The sequence below is a fragment of the Crassostrea angulata genome, chromosome 7 (genome assembly GCF_025612915.1).
Source record: "Crassostrea angulata isolate pt1a10 chromosome 7, ASM2561291v2, whole genome shotgun sequence".
Classification (NCBI taxonomy): Eukaryota; Metazoa; Mollusca; class Bivalvia; order Ostreida; family Ostreidae; genus Magallana; species Magallana angulata.
The window spans coordinates 58,834,835-58,856,709 of record NC_069117.1 but is presented as its reverse complement, the minus strand read 5'-3'; the positions used below and the strand labels follow the sequence as shown (position 1 = coordinate 58,856,709).

Here is a 21,875-nt window from a genome sequence, read left to right as displayed (position 1 = left end):
AATGTTAATATATTATTTAAATGCGGTATGGTTTATTACTGACAGAATGTCATACTGGAGTCCCACCATTCTCTGCTTTGTCTATATGCTTCTCACTCTCCGATTCTCTTTAACAGCTCAGTCATCTTGTCAGAAATGTCCCGCGGGAAGTGAGTGTCCAAACAGAGGGACACCAGTCCAGTGTAGTGCTGGTTATTACTCCGTGGAGGGGTCGGGGATATGTGATTCCTGCCCCCCGGGCTTCTACAGCTCGGCTGCTGGTAAGTCTGTCAGGGATTTGTTTATAATTTTCATTGATTTTATGGATTCATTAGATACTGCATATTTATTTACTGGTATTATTAATTAATTTCAATGAGTTAATTTTTTTTAATTTGAGAGTAAATAGTTGGCTTGAGTAGTCTGATTTATAATGGGGTAGTTCTTTTATAAGATTAAATGGAAAGGTTTTACAATTTATTAAAGATGCCAATAAAAATAGAGTTTTTAGTGGAGATGCATTTGTAGAAACAAAGTTAAAGTTACAAAAATTAACCCCCTAAAACCATTAATAAGTTAACATTAGCAGGTTGCAATGCATCTTTTGTAATCTAACTTGTCAATTATTAAAAAATTATTCATCACCGAAAATTTAATTTAACTTTGTAGGAGCCAGTAGTTGTTCATCATGCCCCGAGGGCAATGCCTGCAGTGGAAACGGCACCTCCTCCCCCACACCCTGTGCTGCAGGGTATGTGGCGCCAGCTGAATCCCCCACCTGCACTCTCTGTGCCGCAAGTAGGTCACATGACTTCAATGTTTGTTGAGAGAGATAAATCCTATTTGTGCTTGTAGAGTTGACATGTAGAGTACTGCATGAGTGTGCTGTACTTTCCTTTGTAGAATTAGTTGTTCATTTCACACTGTGCTTAGAGAATTCAGATGAACTTCCTACATTATAATTAAATCTGTTGGTTTCTGATTGGTAGATGAGATTCCAGATGGCACACAGAAGTTGTGCGCCAGTTGTCCTGCAGGAAAAGCTTGTACCGATCCAGCGTAAGTTTTTTTCATATTAATAAGAAATTAATGTAAACAAAAAATATTGCTTTAGATTCAAACTTTTCTTTAAAATTAATGTACATTATGTACATGCATTTAAAATTCATCTTGATGAGGAGCTGTTTTGTGTTGAATTATGCTGCTTCAGTAGTTTATTACTTACAGAGTGACACCGACCGACTGTAGCGCCGGAGAGTATGCTGTTCTTGGAAATGGGACTTGCTCACGATGTCCTAAAGGAAAATACTGCCCCACCAAGACAGCCGCGCCTCTGGACTGCTCCTCAAGTACTTGTTTTTGACATTTTATATTGTGACAGTAAAACATTAGTACAGCAAACTTACTTTTAACAAATTAGCTCATGTAGTGAAAAGCTTTAAACTATTTTAAAATTTTTGGATATATTAAATTACATTTATAAACAATCAAAATCTGTTATCCATGGTACTTTGCTATAAGTGAGTATCTTTAACTGAATAAGGAAGTGTTGATAACTGGTATTGTTCTCAGTTCATTTGTGCTGTCTACCTGTTTCTGAAATATGCAGTAATATACATACCATTTATATTGATATTATCTATGTTTGAAACATAGCCCAGTACTCAGCTGAGGGAGCCACCTCTTGTAAAGACTGTCCTGTGGGCGAGTCCTGCCCCACCCCAGACGCCACCCCTGTACAGTGTGATCCCGGCCAATACAGCGCTGCAGGAGGTAGGCTGGACTTGACTCATTGTCTTCAGTTATCAGGATTATTTGATTTTCTCTTCTTGTGATATTTATTGTCAGAGTTATTTCTGAAGACTTTCTGATTTTCAAGACTATACATTTTGACTTTACAAAAGTCTGTGTAAATTTGGTACATATTTTGTTGGGAAAAATATATACTAGTTACATGTAAATGCAATACAATAAAACTCATATAAAAGGAAGTTGGTTATAACGAAGTGTGCATATTAGAACCATTTTAACAAGGCCTTGGACTTTCAGTAGGACGTAACTATCTATTTCTTGCGTCAAAACAAGTCAAAATGACACGGTTTCAAGCGAAATATGCACCGATTGCGTAGTCTTAGCTCAAAAGCCAGACAAATCATGTTGATTTCAAAGAGCCATGGCTGAGTGGCCAGCAATGAAATAGACAGGCCTACATCACATTGCTGTTTGTCACAACTACCAAAAGTCCAAGCTCTTGTTAAAATGGTTCTACATATAAAGAAGTTGTTTCCCCATCCATTTAATATAAAGAAAGTAAGCTATACAGAGATTCTTACATTACACAATCCAAGAGTTTCTTTTATGTAATTGAAGGCCCTTCTATTATGTGATATTTCTTTTAAATATATAATAAACACAATCTTTTTTCACCAGTGATCACCTGTACCGACTGCTCCGCTGGGAAGTACTGTCCCCAGGGATCCGCCTTGCAGACCGACTGTCCGGATGGATTCTGGTCCACAACCAAACAGGATGCCTGTGCTCAGTGTCCCGCCGGGAAATACTGCTCCAAGACAGCGGAGACAGACTGTCCAAGTGGGACCTACTCTCTGGGGATGGCCACTGCCTGCTCATACTGTCCAGCTGGTAAGTCTGTCCAGAATCGAGGCAGTTATAATTAATGACTCAAATGGTTGGACCTTCTGGATAGATGATAATGAGAATGTAAAATGTCTTTTTATAAACAAGGGAAATAAGAAGTTTCAAATGCACTGTTTATGATACATGTAATTTTAATGTAATTTTGTAGAATGTTAAATAGAAACATTGTGTCTAAATAGAATTTTGTGAATAATATCTCTCAAGGAAATCTTTATCTGTTTCTTAAGGTTACGAGTGTACAAATCCTGCGGCCTCACCCAACGCATGTAACCCAGGAGAATACAACATCAATGGATCAACCTCAGCGTGCACGCTATGCCCGGGCGGGTCCATGTGTCCACTGACTACTGCTGCCCCCACCCCCTGCTCAGCAGGTACCTACATTTCCTCCTGTCGTGTCGAGTCATAGATGCTGATATTCAGTAGCCACTAGCAAATTTCAATAATTCTTGAAAAACTTTGTTAATTAACAGTATTTAATTCATAATTTTGAAACCTTCAGGCTACCTGAGCAGCCCTGGGCAGACAGAATGCTCTCAGTGCCCGGCGGGCTATGCCTGTCCTGACAACACAGACGCTACCAAGAACTACGCCTGTCATGCTGGTTCCTACTCCATTGCTGGTTCCATGACCTGTACAGCATGCTCCGCCGGCAGTTACTGTCCTAGTACTAGGTAAGTGTTGTACACAATGAATCCAACACGGTCTTACAAATAAAAATATTTACACAAGGCATTTGAAGAAAATTTTCTTTGTTGATTTTCTCTAAATTCACCTGACAATTTTCTCTATGTTTATGCCTTTACCATTATCAATTTTCTAAATGTTCACATACTGATTTTCTCAGTGTATGTGCAAATTTGCTTTATGTTTATATGTCAATTTTCTCTTTCCCAGCTCGTCCAATGAGATTCCTTGTCCAGGAGGGACATACTCCTTGGGTAATTCCTCGTCCTGTACCAAGTGTACCCCAGGAGAGGTGTGTCCAAACGCTGACGGTACAGGGATCCAGACCTGTCTCCCGGGGACCTACTCCGTGGCTGGGTCGTCGACCTGTGTGGACTGTCCTGCAGGGTATGCCTGTTCCACGACTAACTCCTCCCAGCAGATCCAGTGTCTCCCAGGCACCTACTCACTGACCAAAGCCACAGAGTGTACACCATGCCCCGCAGGATTGTAAGTACATTGTACATCACTCAAAGGGGGATAACACTTCTGCCTGATTCAGTTAGAACAGTATTTCATAGATAGAATATCATGCACAGAGGGATAAAATATCTACCAGATACATCATACACACTTGGGGATAGTACATAAAGTACATGTTTGATATAGTGAGAAAAGTACATGTAGAATTAATACATAATACAGGGATTCAATTAAGATATCAACCATTTGAATCTTATGGGCTCATAGATGTATTGCACTGTAGTATTAATTGATTTTTGCTAGCAAGCAGTTTCAATTTTATGTTTTTCTCTCAGTGCATGTCCCACGACCAACAAGAATACCCAGATTCCGTGTGAGGACGGGACGTACTCCGTCGGCAACCAGACTTCCTGCATCACCTGTCTTTCGGGATACGAGTGTCCTGACTCCGCCACCAACAGCTCGTCAGTACAACGTTATTTTTTAAAAAATTGATTTAATTTTACACTGTGTATTTTTACACTGAAAAGTTTGAATAAATTGTTCACCCTATTTTCACTGTAAACATTCTGATTTAATGTAACACTATAGCCATACTCATTGATTTTGATTTAATTTCTGAACCATTTAAGTATCGTAGTTGATTTTTTACAGAACACCCTGTCAGCCTGGCTACTACTCTCTTGGGGGACAGAAGGCGTGTACCATGTGTGACGAGGGGTATAGGTGTCCAAACACCTACGAGGGCCAGACCCTGTGTCCCCCGGGTTTCATAAGCCCAGCGGGCTCCACCAACTGTACAGCATGTGACCCGGGCTATTACTGCCCAGAACCAGAATGTAAGAATCCCACAATACTAACATTTCATCAGGGACAAAGGACAAATCAAACACTGCTCAACTACTGATATGCTCATTGTGGTTTCATCAATATTTGTTGAATACCATTTTTTGTGTATTTCACTGTTGAGTTTATCAATAAAATTGAATGTTCATTGAAATGAGATTTATAACAACATGTATTTTTATAAAGAACATTGTCTAGAAATTTACTTCTCCTAGAAACTGTGAATAATTCTAACTCCATGCATAATGTTAACAAGGAAAGTTAATGATAAAACTACAGTACAACATGCTTATATTTTTGTCATTTTTTTTTGTAGTTTCCAGAAAATCAGAGTGTCCGGCAGGCTCCTACTCCACAGGTGGCGCCACCGCCTGTCTGCCCTGTGACCCAGGCTATACCTGCTCCATGGGCTCTACTAACTCCACCCCCTCGGCAGACATCTGTCAGGCCGGGGGATGGTGTGATGGGAAGACCTTCTTCCGATGTCCTGCCGGGACGTACAATCAATTCAATGGATCCATCGACTCGACGGCATGTGTCCTATGTCCACCAGGTAGGTCAAGGTCAAAACAGGCAATATCCCAAAATTCCTCTTAGTTTGAAATGACAGGCTTATCATTAATTACTATTAGTTAACTGCTTTGTCAAGAAAAAATAGTTTTATCAAATGTTGAAAGAGATATTGTTCCTCTATTTAAAAATATGTAGGCAGTCAATAAAAAGTTCTTTCCTTTGGCACTTTTGGCGTTTTTGAGCTATTACTTTTTATAATCACATTATTATACCCCCGCTCCGAAGGAGAGGGGGTATACTGTTTTACCCTTGTGTGTCTGTCTGTCCGTCTGTAACAAAAATTTCTGTCGCATTTATCTCAGCAGCTATTTATCGCAGATGCTTGAAATTTTTACACAGTGTTTGTTAAGGCATGCCATATCGTGGGATATATTTTTGTACCAATCGGACGTCAACTTCCTGTTAAATGACGACTTTGCTTATTTTTTAACCAAAATTTTCAAACAAATTGTCGTCAAAGATTTCTCAGCAACAATTTATCGCAGATGCTTGAAATTTTTACACAATATTTGTATAGGCATGCCATATTGTGGGATATATTTTTGTACCAATCAGACGTCAACTTCCTGTTACATGACAACTTTGTTTATTTTTAGCAAAAATTTTCAAACAAATATTTTTCAAAGATTTCTCAGCAGCTTTTTATCGCAGATGCTTGAAATTTTAACACACTATTTGTTTAGGCATACCATATTGTGGGATATATTTCTGTACCAATCGGATGCCAGCTTTCTGTTAAATGTCGACTTTGCTTATTTTGCATATTCACATTAGAGCGGGGGTATCACTAGTGAGCATTGGCTCACAGATATCTTGTTTTAATGATGGTCCATTTGACAGTTGAATAGTTGATAATTTAGATTGTTAAAATTTATTTACAGATAAAAGGTTTCATATTTTTGATTTGTCATTGATACTTTAATTGTTACCACATGTACATACAACTAGATCTTAGTCTATTTTCTTTTACAATGCTGTCTTATCCGATCAGGTTACTACTGCCCTGGCCCAGGTGAAACCTCCTACACCCAGTACCCCTGTCCCACGGGCCACTACTGTCTCCAGGGAACCACAGTCGGCACCCAGTTCCCCTGCGCTGGTGGATCCTACAATCCGGAGCAGAACTCCACCAGTGACACTGCTTGTCTCCCATGTCCATCTGCCAAGTACTGCCCCAAGGGGACCTCAGACACAGGCATAGACTGTCCCAGAGGATTCTACTGCACAGGGGGACAGTCCTCAGGGTTTCAACATCCCTGCCCTGTTGGAACTTACGGACCAGACCTTGGATTTGACAGTATGTCATTCTAATTAAAATTTATTTTCACTGTTTTACTGTCACATATTTCCTGAAGAGAAGTTTGATTTATAAAATATCTTCCATCATTTGTTCTCTTGGTACATTGTATTCAATAATCATAATTTTATGCAATCAGTTGACAGGGATTTAATCTGTACATTAGCTGATTAATATTCTTGGATAATATGATCTGATCCTTGCAAAATCTTCCAAATAAAAAGTACCTAAAATAAGCAGAGGAATAGTACTATACTTACAAAATTTTCATTTTTTTTTCAGACGAGACGCAATGTATTCAGTGTCCGGCTGGGTTTTACTGCCCCGGGGGCACAGAGTCTCAGCCGACTACGGCCCCCACCCCCTGTCAGCCTGGAACCTACAACCCTGACGCCAACACCGGCCACCCGCTCAACTGTCACAAGTGTGATATAGGTTTCGCCTGTCCGGAGATTAACCACACAGCTTCGGTGGTACCCTGTAAACCAGGTCAGTACCTGAGAGTAGTAGCTTAGAAAGAAGTCCTACCAATACCAAGCAGTGGTGCTTGAACCACACAATTAAATTTTCTTTTTCGTTGTTTTAAATGCTATATATATCTTCTTCCCTGTCAGTGTAAACAAAATCAGATACTTATATAGATAAGAAGATAAGCAGTTTATATTGGAAGGGGTATTCATTATAATATTTTTTGAATTAAAGGTTACTACTGTCCACTTGGAACCATTGCGGATGACCAGTACCCATGTATACCAGGGACGTACAGTGACAAAACCAACCTGTCATCAGCTGACCAGTGTGACGCCTGTCCAGAGGGCAAATATTGTGAATGGGGAACAAGTAAGTGAGGGAAATAATGTGAATGGAACACATAGAGGAGGGCAATAATGTGAATTGTTATATTCAGTAGAATATTATCACTATATAACTCTATATAGACGAATAGTCATTAATTGTAATATTAGCTCGTCCGAAAAATATTGACCGGTCAATATTTTATTGATATTGACCGGCTAGGAATAATATCTAATGAACATTCCCTCTGTTTCAAATAATCGCCTCTGATTTGTTGATTTGTAAACGATGACGTAAATAACCTTTCACGACTCCAAAACAAGGTGACGTCATAATAGAGAGTCAGTCAAGGCAAGTAAACAACGGACGCGCAATGCAACAGTTTGCTATCATAAAAATTAATTAAGACAAACGGGGCAAATTTTGAATTAAATGCATTTTTGATACAATAAATTTTTCAAGCATGACAATTTATATTTGCAGACAACTCCACCAACCCCCCAAAGCCATGCTGGCCGGGATACTACTGTCCACTGCAGTCCCCCTCCCCAGAAAAATTCCCCTGCCCTGCTGGGACGTACTCGGACCGAGCAGACTTGTATGAGGCCGCCCAGTGCTACACCTGTCCTCAGGGATCCTACTGTGAAGGTAAAACTAGATCGGGGGGAGAATTCTGAAGTGGATGAGGCTTTGGTCAAAGTACTCACTACTGATACTTTATTACCAGTACTTATATATTTATGTAACCAGTTATATTATTTGTATATTAAATTACAGCGCTAGCTTGATGTTTAATTGGTACAGTCGCACCTGTTTTAAGCGGCCACCTGTGGGACAATGCCAAACTGGCCGCTAAAGACAGGTGGCCTCTTATTCCAGGTTTCAAATTAATGGGAAAAAACATTGTGTATTTTCATTTTGGCTCTATTGCACAGATTTATTAATAGCATAATATGTAATGGCGGCGTACATAGAGATGGTGAATGCACAGCTCGGATTGCTAAATAAACAGTTTATATCAATTTTAAATGGCCGTTTTAATTCCATTTATCTATCAAGGGATTAAGAACAAAACATTTTCTGCTCAATACGCCCAAATGATAATAATTTTCAAGGGATTAAATGCGATAAACAAACAGAAGTAGCGTTTCCTTACAAAGGCTACTTACTGAACTACGATAGCCGATGTTTTACCTTTTAAAAAAGTATCAAAATTCTATTCTTATATATATTAAGAACCCGTTTTATTATCTCAAAGAAATTTTCTAGGAAAAAAGTGCATATTACCGGCTAATTGCTGCACATGTTAAGCTGTTCCGCGCAAGACTGGCCATATACAGTACAGCTCACGAGTATCCCGACAAAAACACCGACCACCGTGTTTGAAAGTCCACGCTGAGCGTGGAAGTGTCGGTACCTTTGATCTATTGTTCTCTGTTACGGCCACAGAACGAGAAAAAACACGGTGTGACACGGTGCAACGCGATGCAACACGGACAGTTACACGGTGTAACACTCGGTATTTACCTGTGAAAAAAGGAGGATTTAGGAATAAAATTTATAAAGAATAAAATATTTATTGATGTACGTAAGAGAATGAAAGAAAAAGACGAAGAAATAGAAATAAATAAAATTTTATGCACGCAATTTTCAGACGTATGCGATTGACACTCATCTGTTGATTTTTGTTAATATCAAAAATCGATATCGCCCACATAAAGGTTTGATCAATTAAAACACTAACACTTTCTTTTCCTTTTTAAAATTCAAATAAACGGTTCTATAAGTTTTTGTTACAGTCCGTTTTTAAACGTAGAAGTAATCGCACTTACTGTAGTTTGGCAGTTTCAATAGTGCATAGAACCATAACTGTGATCTTTTCTCACTTATACTCTATTCAACGATAACAAATCTAACGGGTTGTTGAAAACAAATGCACTTTCTCTAAATAATATAATTATACAGCTTTATATCTAATATATTTTCAAATTTTCTTTCGTTTATACATATGTGTGATGAACTTGTCCATGTAGTACCGCACGGTACATATTCATAGCGCTAAAAATCCGTGGATCGGTTCTTGAAAATTTTTTATTTTATCTTTATAGCAATTTGAGTTTAGAAATTATTTGTGTTCCAAGAAACTACTCAGTATTGCAATAATTACTGTTTGATTGTTTAATGATCGTCATATAAGAGAGAGAGAGAGAGAGAGAGAGAGAGAGAGAGAGAGAGAGAGAGAGAGAGAGAGAGAGAGAGAGAGAGAGAGAATACCAGTATGAGTTTGATTTAAGTACATTTTACTTGTAATTCAGTGTAATAAGTTCGATTTATAGTTTCCATTATATTGAACCCTTTTCCCTAAAATTGCGTTAGAATATATGCAGTCAGGGTCCACGTGCTATCCCTGTCAATCAAATCAGCCCGCGAGATAGACCACATGCTCCTTCCATGATATGGAAAAAATGTCGTTCTCTTGTTTTTCTAAGTCCGCAAAATAGAAAAATGTTTAACAATGACGTATTCAGTGTTTGAAATGTTTAGTTTCTTCATTCTTATACTGCATGCATGAGGGTTGGAATATTACGTTGTAAAATCTCTCTCTCTCTCTCTCTCTCTCTCTCTGTACTTTTGTGCAACTTTTTTTGAATTATAAGAGTTCTATTTGTATGAATTTAATTCATTTATTTTAGATCCATGGTTTTAATAACGATTTCAACACAATGACTAAAAGTTTGTAAAGTTCACGATGTAATAAGGTTTTTCGTTAAAATTTCGACGCTATTTCACATCAATAAAGTTGTGTTTATTATAAATGCTTGCAAAAAGTTACTGGTATTATCTCATTCATCTTTTTATTCAATCAGGTTTTTTTGTACATACATGTATGTGTACCCGGTAAATAATTTCTTATCGCAAGTTAATACTTTGTGAAATTCCTGCATTTATAGAGTTGCTGAATTGTTCCCCGGATCCACGCGCCGATAGTCTTCCGTGTAGTTGTTTGTGTACATATCTACAAACAATTTTTTTGTTTGTTAGAGATTAGGAAAAATCATTGAACTAACAAAGTAGAAGTTATATATATTCAGACCATACACACGACGGGTTATGATGAGTTACCAAACAGGTGTTCGCGGAAAGGTGTGAATAACGGCATCTCGAGTACACCTGTTCAGACGTCTAAATATACACACAGTTAGTTGTAAATTCCAATGACACCTAACAAGACAGACAATAACACCTGTTGTGTATAGAACCCAAGATGAAAGACAATGCTGTGTATCTGATCAGCTTCCGTACATCGCACGAGTGATTTTTTCATGTGAAATCACGAGGCCATTACGAGCTATACGGAAATAAAGTTGAAAATTATTTTATGATATGCGGGTATATTTTTAATACGTGTACAATGCTTGAATATAATTTAAAAAGAGTTTGTACATGTATTTATCTATAATCTATAATATAAAAGTGATTTTTTGTTTGTTTATTTATTGCTACATAAATAGCTGAAGTCCAAATTATTCGAGTCACCGGTAATATGGGGTTGTTATTTACTACAGCACATCAACAGCACATGTTTTTAGAAAAACATGATCTGAAATGTTTTCATTTCTCATTTTTAATTGGTTAAAAGTAAGGCTGTAAATTAATTAATAAATCAGAAAGTGTTTACAGATAACAGAAATAAGATGTTTAAGCTCCCGACATTTTAATAGGATCGTCAGTTACAACATCACGTGTGTTTAGAGAAAAAAAAAACAAGATGAATTAAATTGATTGGAATTTTGATTATATATTTATTTAATTGATTATTAAATATTTTTGGTGAATTTATTTCAATTTATTTAAGAACAAATGAATTAAAAGGTATCCATTTACGTCGAGTTTTCAGATCACACAAAATTAACTTCACGTTGACAGCCTCGACAATTTTCTGGGTCCGTGCAACTTTAGTCGACATTCTTTTTCTTTTAATATGAAAAGGATATATATGTTTCAACCCTTGTTAAGCAATAATTTCTTTATTTCCAAACATTCGCTATTTCTATCAACGTCTCAGGTAACGATATCCACGGAGTAACACAGTGGCCACGGAGTTACACGGGCGGCCACGGTGCGACACGGTGCTTTTTCTTGAATTTTCCAATACACATACACGGTGTCACACCGTGTGCACGGTGCGACACAGACCGTTTTCCACCGTGTTTTTTACACGGTGGGTGTCGGGATACTCGTGAGCTGTACTGTACAATGACTTTGTAATGCAGTATATAAGTATCGATATATAAACTATATATCTGTAAAATATATTGTCGATATATAAACAACACAAAACAGGTGTTATGATAATCAATTATCACATTAAATCTCAGCAGACTTCAAATAACACACTCAATTATTTGTCATTAACTCATTATCAGCTTTCGAAGTTTGGCTTCTTTCGATACGGGGTCACATGTCAGATTCAAAAGTCATGTGACAAAACAGACAAAATGGCCGTTGTTGAAGCCACGGGACCTAAAAACAGTGGCCGCTGGCTGCGTTAGACAGGTGACCGCTTAAATCAGTTAAAATATAGTGTAAAATTAAACGGGCGGGATTAAAACTGGCCGCTCATGGTGAGTGGCCGCTGATTAAAGGTGGCCGTAACAGCAGGTGCGACTGTACATGTGTGTAGAGTGAGTGTTAGTGAATGGAAGTTTTAAGAGTTTGTAAGAATTAATGTTAGTAATAGATTAAAGTTCATTCTAAATTGCAATATTACTGTTTCATTTCATTGTCTAATGTGTATGTTTGTCTGTGTTTAATGTGTCTATTCTGTGTTATTCGTATAATAACAAAATTTCAGGTTTATTCTGTATAATAAATTTATCAATAACAAGGTCCCAAGCTTGGCTATTTCGACCACTGGCTACATTTAAATAATTTTCACCAATTGTTCAATTTAATATTTATTACTGACATTTTTAATTACTCTATTTTTATTATGTATAATAATGTAAGCCTTGTTTACTTCCCAGGGAATGTCATAAGCGTTGTTGATGAATGTCAAAATTTGATCTGTAGTGTAAGTATTATGTATTTTATTTTTAAAAAGGTGGTCTCAGCACCACTCATGGCACCTGCCCTCGTGGGTACTACTGTCCCAACGGAACCACGGCAGCGACAGAGTACGGATGTCCAAATGGAACATATAATAATGTTGAGGGACTCTATGAGGAAGCCCAGTGTAAAAACTGCTGGCAAGGTAAGATGATAGAGGATGTGTAAACATGAAACAGTCATTTTAAAATGCACATTCCATTTTCCTACCTTGAAATGTGATTTCTTGAGAGTAAAACTGAAAATGTTTTCCTTGAATTATTTTTAGGTCATTATTGTGAGTTTTCGGTCTCTGCGCCCGTAAAATGTAAAGCTGGTACCTACATGCCATACGGAGTGAACCAGACAAGTCAAGCTCTGGTTGGACCAGGTACTATTTTGTTCTCTACAATAACAGTGTGGATAATTTAATGATCTTGGAGTGATAACAGTTAGTATTTGCAGTTCTTACAGTTAACAATTCACATATTATAATTTTTTTCCAAGTAAGAGACATCTGTAAACATTCAATATATTGAATTAATACTGATTTTGAAATTCCTCTATAACAGTTGATTTTTGTTACCTCTGATTACTTTTAATTTCCTGCAGGTGCCCCTGCCAAGAGACAATTTGAGTGTATCACCTGCCCAGGAGGATTTTCGTGTCCCCTGGGGACAATTTATCCATATGACTGTACCGTTGGGTACTACTCCAAACCAGGGCAGGAAGTCTGTGAAACGTGTCGAATAGGGTCAGTTTCAAAACTTGAATTTTGTTTTTTCTCATTATTACTTTTTTTTTTTAAATTAACATTTTTTCTTCAGAGTCATTTTAGACCTGTCTGTTATTGATAATTTGAATATTATACAATGAAACACGATTATAGCGAACACGCTTATAATGAATTGACGCTTACAGCGAAGTAATTTTTATTCCTGATGACTATATTACTATCTTGTTGTAAACTTGATGGATATAATGAATTTTAACGAAAGGAAAATCGCCCGTCCCTGGCACTTCGTTATAACCGTGTTTTACTGTAGAATGTTTATTAAAAACAATTTTGAGTTTGAGCTTTACGTAGATTTGAATATTATATTAATATATTCATCTAGACACTACTGTGACAACTCGTCAACGTCAGAGGAAGCCATGGTCAACACCAAGAAGTGTCCCCCGGGGCGCTACTGTCTGGCTGGCCTGACCAAGGAACCGGATGCCACAGACTGCTCCGTGGGGAGATACTGTCCTGAGGGTGAGTAGAGAACTAAGGAGGGACAACTCACAAGCTACTGTTCTCCAATTTAAACATCAATGGAATTTATCATATGTACAATGCAACATGTATTGTCATAAATGATTCAGGGTATATAATTTAAAAAGAATTCTATGGGGAAAATAATTATTTTCTTCAATTTATTCATTACCGTCTTTCCTATCCGAACAATTTAAAAAATATTTCATATCATACATTTAAAATTGATTTTTTTCTAGTATCATTTTATGATTGGGAAAACAATTCTTAAACGAGATTGTGTGATGTTATACCGCTCCGGACTTTAACATGTATGTTTCCCCTCCCCAGGTACTGTGGAGGAGCTGAAGTGTCCCACAGGAACCATCAGAAAAACGGTGAAGGCGTACGATGTCGACACCCACTGTGAACCCTGTCAGGCCGGGTACTACTGTCTGGAAGGGTCATCCACAGAGTCAGGGCCCTGTGAGACCGGCTACTACTGCCCCACAAACTTCACCAATCCCTACGGTCTTCATCCTCCAACCATCGGATCTTACGGAGCTAGACAGGTATTTATCTGTGTCAACATCTTACACTGGTTCATTGATTATTTCTTTTATTACCTGATACGCTTAGCAAGAGCCAATAAAAAGAATAAAAACTAATGTTTTAACGATGTCCATGTTAATTTTATTTAAATGAATATTTTTTTCATCTGGTGCATAAAAGTGTATTTAAACAAAGATAGCTGACCTTTGACCTTTTTCTGTAACAGGTGCCCTGCCCAGAGGGAACTTACACCAATGTGACAGCCACCCCTGATGTGGGCAGCTGTCAGACCTGTCCCGCGGGCTACTACTGCCCGCTAGCTTCCAGCATCCCCACAGACTGCCCACGAGGGTCATACTGTGTAGCAGGCTCCTTCAAACCAGAACCGTGCCCTATTGGTAGATACGGAAACACATCATGTAAGTCTGCTGTCTTGTATGATCTGTCAGAACTTTGTGCATGTCTTCTTGTGGTTTACAGCTGTTGAAACATGATTTTTGTTGTTGTGTTGACAGTACTGAAGACCTTGACCGAGTGCCCTCCGTGTGACCCTGGTTGGTACTGTGACGCCCCCGGTCTCCTACAGCCCCGAGCTCCCTGTGACCCTGGATATCTCTGTTATTCTGGAGCCTCCACCTCCGCCCCCACTGATGGTACGACTGGAGAGCTCTGTCCCAGAGGAGGATTCTGTGTCTCAGGTCAGGGTCAAATCTATTAATAGCTCTAATAGCTCAATAAAATACTTACATATGTACTAGGTAATCATCTTGCAGTCTATTGGATTTCTTATCACATTTCTTTAAACTTGAAAAACTTCATTAAGATGTCAGGTTAACAAATTTAATGAAAGACACATTAAAGATATCTGTACAATTCATTGTTCATATTTCATTAAGTCCCCCACAAGTGTTGCATATTCTCCATGTATATTCGACAGGGTCGTATGTCGCCGAGCCCTGCCCCCTGGGAACCTACAGTAATGTATCAGGTGCTGTCAATAACTACGAGTGTTTCGATTGTGACGCTGGGTACTACTGTTCCTCTGTGGCTGGTGGGGCTCCCACAGGGGCCTGCTGGGGAGGGTACTACTGTACAGGTGCTGCCAAAACCCCCATACAACACATCACTGACCCAGGTAAGTACACAACTGCTTCTGTTAAGTGTCCGTATAAATAAAGGTAAAAGAACAGTGCAGGTTATGTTAATACTTGTTGATGACCAACATTTTAGAAATAAGTCTGATATATTTTATGATTTATAAATTAAAGTTTCTATTCAATTTAAGGTTAATTTTTACAGTGCTGTAGCTTATTGTTGAATTAAAATGAGATTAAAAAAAAATAAATTGCGTAATTAATGACGTTAAAAACCATATTTGATTTTTTAGGTCACTTTGCTCCCAATGGCTCTATGGCTCAGTATGAGTGCGAGATAGGGACGTACATGCCGTACAACGGTTACGCTGAATGCTTTGAGTGTCCACCAGGGTTCTACTGTCCAGACAAAGGTATGACCAACAGAACTGCTTGTCCAGCCGGATCATACTGCGGAAACGGAAGCTACGTTCCCACATCATGTGAACCAGGATATTACTCCAACCTGTAAGTTCTCTCAAAGTGGAAATCTGCTTATTCAACTCATTGTTATTTGTGCTGTTATTTGTGCCAGAGTATGATAAACATAATAATTTACCTGACAAAATAATATTTTTTGCTAGAACCCACCGAACCAACATCAGTGACTGTGAACCCTGCCCCCCGGGCCGCTACTGCCAGAACCGTGGGGCGACGGAAGTGACAGGCATGTGTAAGGCCGGACACATCTGTTACGGCTTGGCCCTGTACAACGACCCAGTCTACAACAACGACACGTCGGGCAACAAGACCGCCATCCTGTGGGGAGACACCTGTCACCCGGGCTACTACTGCCCAGAGGGCACCTCAGTCATGGTGCCCTGTCCCCGGGGAACATACAACCCAGACAGGAGTGGCACCTCAGAGACGGCCTCCTGTAAATCATGTGACCCCGGGAAATACTGTAACGGAACAGCTCTAACTGAGGTCACAGGTCAGCTCTATTTCCTATAGCTCCTTATCCACTATTTTGTCACTATCTTAGTTTAGACATTTACTACATGTGTTAGGATCCATCAACAAATACTTTATGGATCATTCTCTCTTAAAGATTTATAAACAATTTAAATGACTGTGTTTTAATTTAGTGTGTGGTATTTGTTTTAGAATAGTTCTCTACTGTTTTACAATATGGAGCTTGAGGTATGAATTGTGTTATTGTAGGGGAGTGTTCCGCTGGTTACTACTGTACGGGTGGGGCCTGGATCCCTGACCCCGTGGACAATGTGACAGGTAACATCTGTCCCCAGCATCACGTGTGTAAGGCAGGGTCAGACACGCCCAAAACTTGTTCCATCGGTTACCATGCCAACAGTACGGGGATGTCAGACTGTCAGCTGTGTATGGCGGGATTCTTATGTAGTCCAGGGTCAGAGCCCGCTCTTTGTCCACTAGGTGAGTTACCAAGGCAATGGCAAAATCACATTTCTAATAAAGAACAAATACTTAAAATTCTATTTTTAAAATAATTTACCGGTACTAGTAAATTTGATTGTAACTTCACTGCAATGGAAATGAAATTCCTAATATTTTCTATTTTACCAGCAACTTTATCCAAAACTCAACTTTAGAATGTAGTCTAAAATTGGCAATTTATTTATCTGATTGATGAATTCCACGAAAATGTGTGAGGTTTTTCTTACTGTGTTGTGATTTCCTTGATCTTAGGTTACTACTGTTTGGCCAGTACCGTGCTGATTCCAATCTCCCAGGGCACGCCCTGTCCCGTGGGGACGTTTGGGGGACAGATGGGACTGACAGAGGAGGGTAACTGTACTCAGTGTCTGGCCGGCAAATACTGCGAGACCACTGGTAAGTGACTGACCGCTTCTAAAATTGATCTAGGCGTGATAAGGTAACTGTACTCAGTGTCTGGCCGGCAAATACTGCGAGACCACTGGTAAGTGACTGACCGCTTCTAAAATTGATCTAGGCGTGATAAGGTAACTGTACTCAGTGTCTGGCCGGCAAATACTGCGAGACCACTGGTAAGTGACTGACCGCTTCTAAAATTGATCTAGGCGTGATAAGGTAACTGTACTCAGTGTCTGGCCGGCAAATACTGCGAGACCACTGGTAAGTGACTGACCGCTTCTAAAATTGATCTAGGCGTGATAAGGTAACTGTACTTAGTGTCTGGCCGGCAAATACTGCGAGACCACTGGTAAGTGACTGACCGCTTCTAAAATTGATCTAGGCGTGATAAGGTAACTGTACTCAGTGTCTGGCCGGCAAATACTGCGAGACCACTGGTAAGTGACTGACCGCTTCTAAAATTGATCTAGGCGTGATAAGGTAACTGTACTCAGTGTCTGGCCGGCAAATACTGCGAGACCACTGGTAAGTGACTGACCGCTTCTAAAATTGATCTAGGCGTGATAAGGTAACTGTACTCAGTTTCTGGCCGGCAAATACTGCGAGACCACTGGTAAGTGACTGACCGCTTCTGAAATTGATCTAGGCGTGATAAGGTAACTGTACTCAGTGTCTGGCCGGCAAATACTGCGAGACCACTGGTAAGTGACTGACCGCTTCTAAAATTGATCTAGGCATGATAAGGTAATGGATGATTGGATATAGATTGGCAAGACTACAGTACAAATCTGCGGTGAATTGTGATTTTTTTCAATGTAATATTGAGTGGTTAAAGTGAAGGTAATTTTTGTGGAAGTTAATCAATGGAAACAAAATTTTAACTGCTTGTTTTACCTTCTGTCATCATGGTGGTAATTTTTTTCTGTTGATCGCTTTAAGAAATATTGTCAACATTTAAACTCCAAGGTCCATGCTTATAGTATATAGTCAGTGACCCCTGTTATATTCTGTTTCAGGACTGACCAACTACACTGGACTAATAAGTGCTGGACACTGGTCAAGATACGGATCAGGTACAAGGACACCTCTAGTAGACGACAGTGCTATCCTAGGAATCTGTCCCAAAGGCCACTACTGCCCCGAGGGGAGTGAGATCCCAACACCCTGCCCCTCAGGAACCTATGGGTAAGGAACTGTACAAACAAAGATGTTACCAGGGTTAAATTAGGGTTATTATTCTTCTCTGTCAGTTTTCTTTTCAGTTTACCCTAAACAATTATTTTATACCTTCACATTTTGATAAAGATATACAATGTATTTCACAATTAATACTTTACATACTGAAAACTATATACTGTACATGTAGAACAGATTCATGTGCAATGTAAAATTCTCTTTATCTCCAAATTAAAATCTTATTGTGAAAACAATGTGTAAACCAGATTTGTGTGCAATGGTGTATAAAAGATGGACATACAAATCCAATAAATCAGATCTTCCACACAGAAATGTTCACGTATTATTTACCCTATATACAGAGACAGCTGGAAGCTGACCGCCCTCTCTACCTGTGACCCCTGTAATCCAGGAACCTTCTGCCCGGAGACCAACATGACCGCGACAGGAAGTCAGTGTGATGCTGGGTTCTACTGTAGTGGGGGATCGCCAGAAAGTGCCCCAGTCAACCAAACATGGGGGGACGAGTGTCCCGCAGGTGAGAGGTTCACACAGTTAGAGACAGTATAAGAATGGTCGTATACCAGGATAAACAATTTACATTGGCTATTGGATCAGTTTGTTATGCTTTTTTTGGAGCTGTTCATGAAGAAACTGATTAAGATTTCGATCACTGATAATTTAAAATACTATGCAGTCACTGAATTCTATTTTGAAGTTCAAAATATTTTTTGATATTTTTGTAAAACAAAGCTTCAAAAAACAGCATTTTCAATTTTGAGTTTAATTTTTGGTAAGCGTACACTTTTTCATCTGACAAAAAGCAATTGATTTCAATAAACAAAAATCGTCCAGTTTAAAGCATTTTTTGTATATTCAGTTAACTACTAGTATTTTCAGCCAGAATTATCCCTTTCTGCAGATTTTACTGTTTAGTTTGGTAAAGTTTGTCCCAAGATATTTATGCCGCTCTTTTGGATGATTTTTAATTAAAATACACATACCTGTGAAAGAAGGGCAATTAAAATTGATGGAAGGGAAAATTTTCAAGATAACTTCATTCACAAATTATCAATTTTTACTCGTTAAAATTCACAGTAAAGAAAACAGATTTTCTACAGAGATTTATAATGAGGAATGTTTACATCTTTTCTCCATTCGGAAGTTACTCGGAATACCTCATGAAAATTTTCAACGTTATCATCCGGGCTTACTGCAATACAAATCCCGGTAGACATCACATTTTTAGCCGTGTATTGAAACATGATAAGCTACAAGGGGCGTTTATACAGAGAAATCTTGGAAATTTTTCATACTTTTGAATGAACATCATTTGAACCCTGAGGTGTTTATATATATCGAGTATTTAAGCAAAATGTGAATAGTAATAAGGATGCTCCATTTCTTTTTGCATACTGATTTACATTTTATTTAATCATTACATTTGCGCTCTGTGTACAAAGTTTCATTCCCCATGCAGGCTCATACTGTCCGTCTGGATCCTCAGGCCCAACCCCCTGCCCCGCCGGAAAGTACACCAACTCGACTCGGACCGTCACCTGCCTGGACTGTCCGATTGGCCACTACTGTGTGCTGGGGACCAGTGACCCTGTGCCCTGCCCTGAGGGATACTGGTGCCCCGTCCGGTCCGTGTCAGCTAATCTCAATCCATGTGCTATCGGAACATTCCTCAACACAACAGGGGGACAGAAAGCTGCTGACTGCCTGAGCTGTTCACCAGGGTACGTTACTGAAGTCTGCAACAAGACAGAAGGGAGTCTACATGTATTGTGGTTTCATTAATATTCAAGTTTATCAATTTTTCGTGGATAAAGTAAAAATCACAGTTTTAAAGATACGTAAATTCTTGGTTAATGACCCTATCAAAAATAGAAATTGCACTTCAATGAACACTTAATTTCATGGAACAACTTGATAATGAAATCCACAAAAATTGGTATTCAACGAATATTGATGAAACCACAGTATTTGCTGGCATTGTCCATGTCTCGGCTTCTAAACACTGGGACTGGTGCTCTGTTCTCTTTAGAAACATTGTAACGAGTGTGTAGTATTGTTTTATTTAGGTTTGCAGTCGGGCAACTTATCTTCATAAGATTTCTGTTTAACTAAATTTTTTAGTTAGGAAATTTCAGTACATGTGTATAGAAATTGTTTGATTAATTTTATACCAGTTCAAAACAGTTTTTCATATCATGTAAGGTAATATTATGAGACTGAATTTTTAAAACAATAAATCTTTTGTAGTAAATATTGCCAGACTACCGGCCTGTCTATGCCTACTGGAGACTGTGATGGTGGGTGGTATTGTACCACTGGAGCCACTGTAGCCCGACCCACACTGACCGCCCAGGGTGGACGATGTTCCGTCGGAAACTTCTGTCCAAATGGAAGCTCGGCAGAAACTCCCTGCTCCCCTGGAATGCACTGTGATAATGTTGGTGAGTGGGGGGAAGATTTGTCTTATTACTAGTACATTACCTGTACTGTGAAATCAATAGATTTTGTGGTGGCTCAGTGTTCATTCAAATTTGTAAGTAAAACTCATCAAGTTGGTTATGAAGTTATATTTCCTTATGCATGTGTAAGGGAAAACATGAAATTACTTCCCATGGACTTGTAGAATTTAAGCAATCCATGAAAATTGGCCCACACAAATTTGAATGATTCCACAGTATGCCAAGTTAAACAATTCAACAGTAACTGTTAGCGTTTTCAACTTCAGCTTTGTTTCTATGTGATGGATGTTAATTTTGTGTTGTCTGTTTAACAGAGTTATCCACCCCTGTGGGTAATTGTTCGGCAGGCTACTTCTGTTCGTCAGGATCTACCAACTCCACACCAGTTGACCAGCTCTATGGTGAGTACCTCTTCAAAAAATAATAAAGGATCAGTTACGAAATATTTATCTGTATAGGATTAGATTCTAATGGCTGTTGGTATTCTTTTAGGGTTATAAAGTGAAGTAAAGTTTTATACTTTCGTTATACATATTGATATTGTTAGTGAGAAAGATTTCCATCTGAATCTGCTTCTTTTGATTTATTGTCCACCTCAATACAGCTGAAATTTGATCTTCTTAGGTGACACCTGTCCCCCAGGAACTTACTGTATGGCAGGAAGCTCGGCAGGGACAAACTGTCCCCCGGGGACCTACCTGAACACGACTGGAGCTCAGAGTGAGACTGACTGTTTGACCTGTATCCAGGGATCTTACTGCAGTGGCTATGGCAACGTGTACCCCACTGCTGAGTGTGACCTTGGTTACTACTGCCCGGCCGGAATGAACGTCTCCAATCCATCTGAGTACACCTGTCCTGAAGGTACAACCAAAATCTGTGCCATAAAAATGGGCATTCAGATAGGACATTTATAAAACTTGTACACTGAAAACCTAATTTTATTCTTGTCAACATTATTTTGGGATTTACTGGAGATAAATTGGTTCATGGCGATTATGCTTGCAAATAAGCTGTATCCAGCCCATGTTGTTATCACAACCATACAACAGGGGCTGGTTCGCATCAAGAAATATTCACGACCATGAGGCTCTCTT

The 21,875-nt window shown here is 38.9% G+C and overlaps 1 protein-coding gene across 1 annotated transcript in view; it reads left to right on the top strand.

Moving 5' to 3' along the window:
- LOC128156075 (uncharacterized) overlaps nucleotides 1-21,875 on the top strand; it is an 85,635-nt gene that overhangs the window by 7,841 nt on the left and 55,919 nt on the right. The window contains exons 5-38 of the mRNA XM_052818065.1: nucleotides 117-260; nucleotides 649-777; nucleotides 969-1,038; nucleotides 1,207-1,328; nucleotides 1,636-1,752; nucleotides 2,410-2,622; nucleotides 2,865-3,011; nucleotides 3,140-3,311; nucleotides 3,535-3,813; nucleotides 4,122-4,250; nucleotides 4,441-4,625; nucleotides 4,949-5,185; nucleotides 6,197-6,502; nucleotides 6,785-6,991; nucleotides 7,205-7,342; nucleotides 7,781-7,945; nucleotides 12,402-12,551; nucleotides 12,675-12,776; nucleotides 12,998-13,139; nucleotides 13,504-13,643; nucleotides 13,974-14,194; nucleotides 14,401-14,593; nucleotides 14,690-14,872; nucleotides 15,112-15,309; nucleotides 15,562-15,775; nucleotides 15,892-16,241; nucleotides 16,472-16,702; nucleotides 16,976-17,119; nucleotides 18,139-18,307; nucleotides 18,661-18,836; nucleotides 19,779-20,040; nucleotides 20,567-20,760; nucleotides 21,093-21,179; nucleotides 21,403-21,642. Coding sequence (XP_052674025.1) covers nucleotides 117-260; nucleotides 649-777; nucleotides 969-1,038; nucleotides 1,207-1,328; nucleotides 1,636-1,752; nucleotides 2,410-2,622; nucleotides 2,865-3,011; nucleotides 3,140-3,311; nucleotides 3,535-3,813; nucleotides 4,122-4,250; nucleotides 4,441-4,625; nucleotides 4,949-5,185; nucleotides 6,197-6,502; nucleotides 6,785-6,991; nucleotides 7,205-7,342; nucleotides 7,781-7,945; nucleotides 12,402-12,551; nucleotides 12,675-12,776; nucleotides 12,998-13,139; nucleotides 13,504-13,643; nucleotides 13,974-14,194; nucleotides 14,401-14,593; nucleotides 14,690-14,872; nucleotides 15,112-15,309; nucleotides 15,562-15,775; nucleotides 15,892-16,241; nucleotides 16,472-16,702; nucleotides 16,976-17,119; nucleotides 18,139-18,307; nucleotides 18,661-18,836; nucleotides 19,779-20,040; nucleotides 20,567-20,760; nucleotides 21,093-21,179; nucleotides 21,403-21,642 — 6,156 coding nt within the window. The remainder of the gene's footprint in view (nucleotides 1-116; nucleotides 261-648; nucleotides 778-968; nucleotides 1,039-1,206; nucleotides 1,329-1,635; nucleotides 1,753-2,409; nucleotides 2,623-2,864; nucleotides 3,012-3,139; nucleotides 3,312-3,534; nucleotides 3,814-4,121; nucleotides 4,251-4,440; nucleotides 4,626-4,948; nucleotides 5,186-6,196; nucleotides 6,503-6,784; nucleotides 6,992-7,204; nucleotides 7,343-7,780; nucleotides 7,946-12,401; nucleotides 12,552-12,674; nucleotides 12,777-12,997; nucleotides 13,140-13,503; nucleotides 13,644-13,973; nucleotides 14,195-14,400; nucleotides 14,594-14,689; nucleotides 14,873-15,111; nucleotides 15,310-15,561; nucleotides 15,776-15,891; nucleotides 16,242-16,471; nucleotides 16,703-16,975; nucleotides 17,120-18,138; nucleotides 18,308-18,660; nucleotides 18,837-19,778; nucleotides 20,041-20,566; nucleotides 20,761-21,092; nucleotides 21,180-21,402; nucleotides 21,643-21,875) is intronic.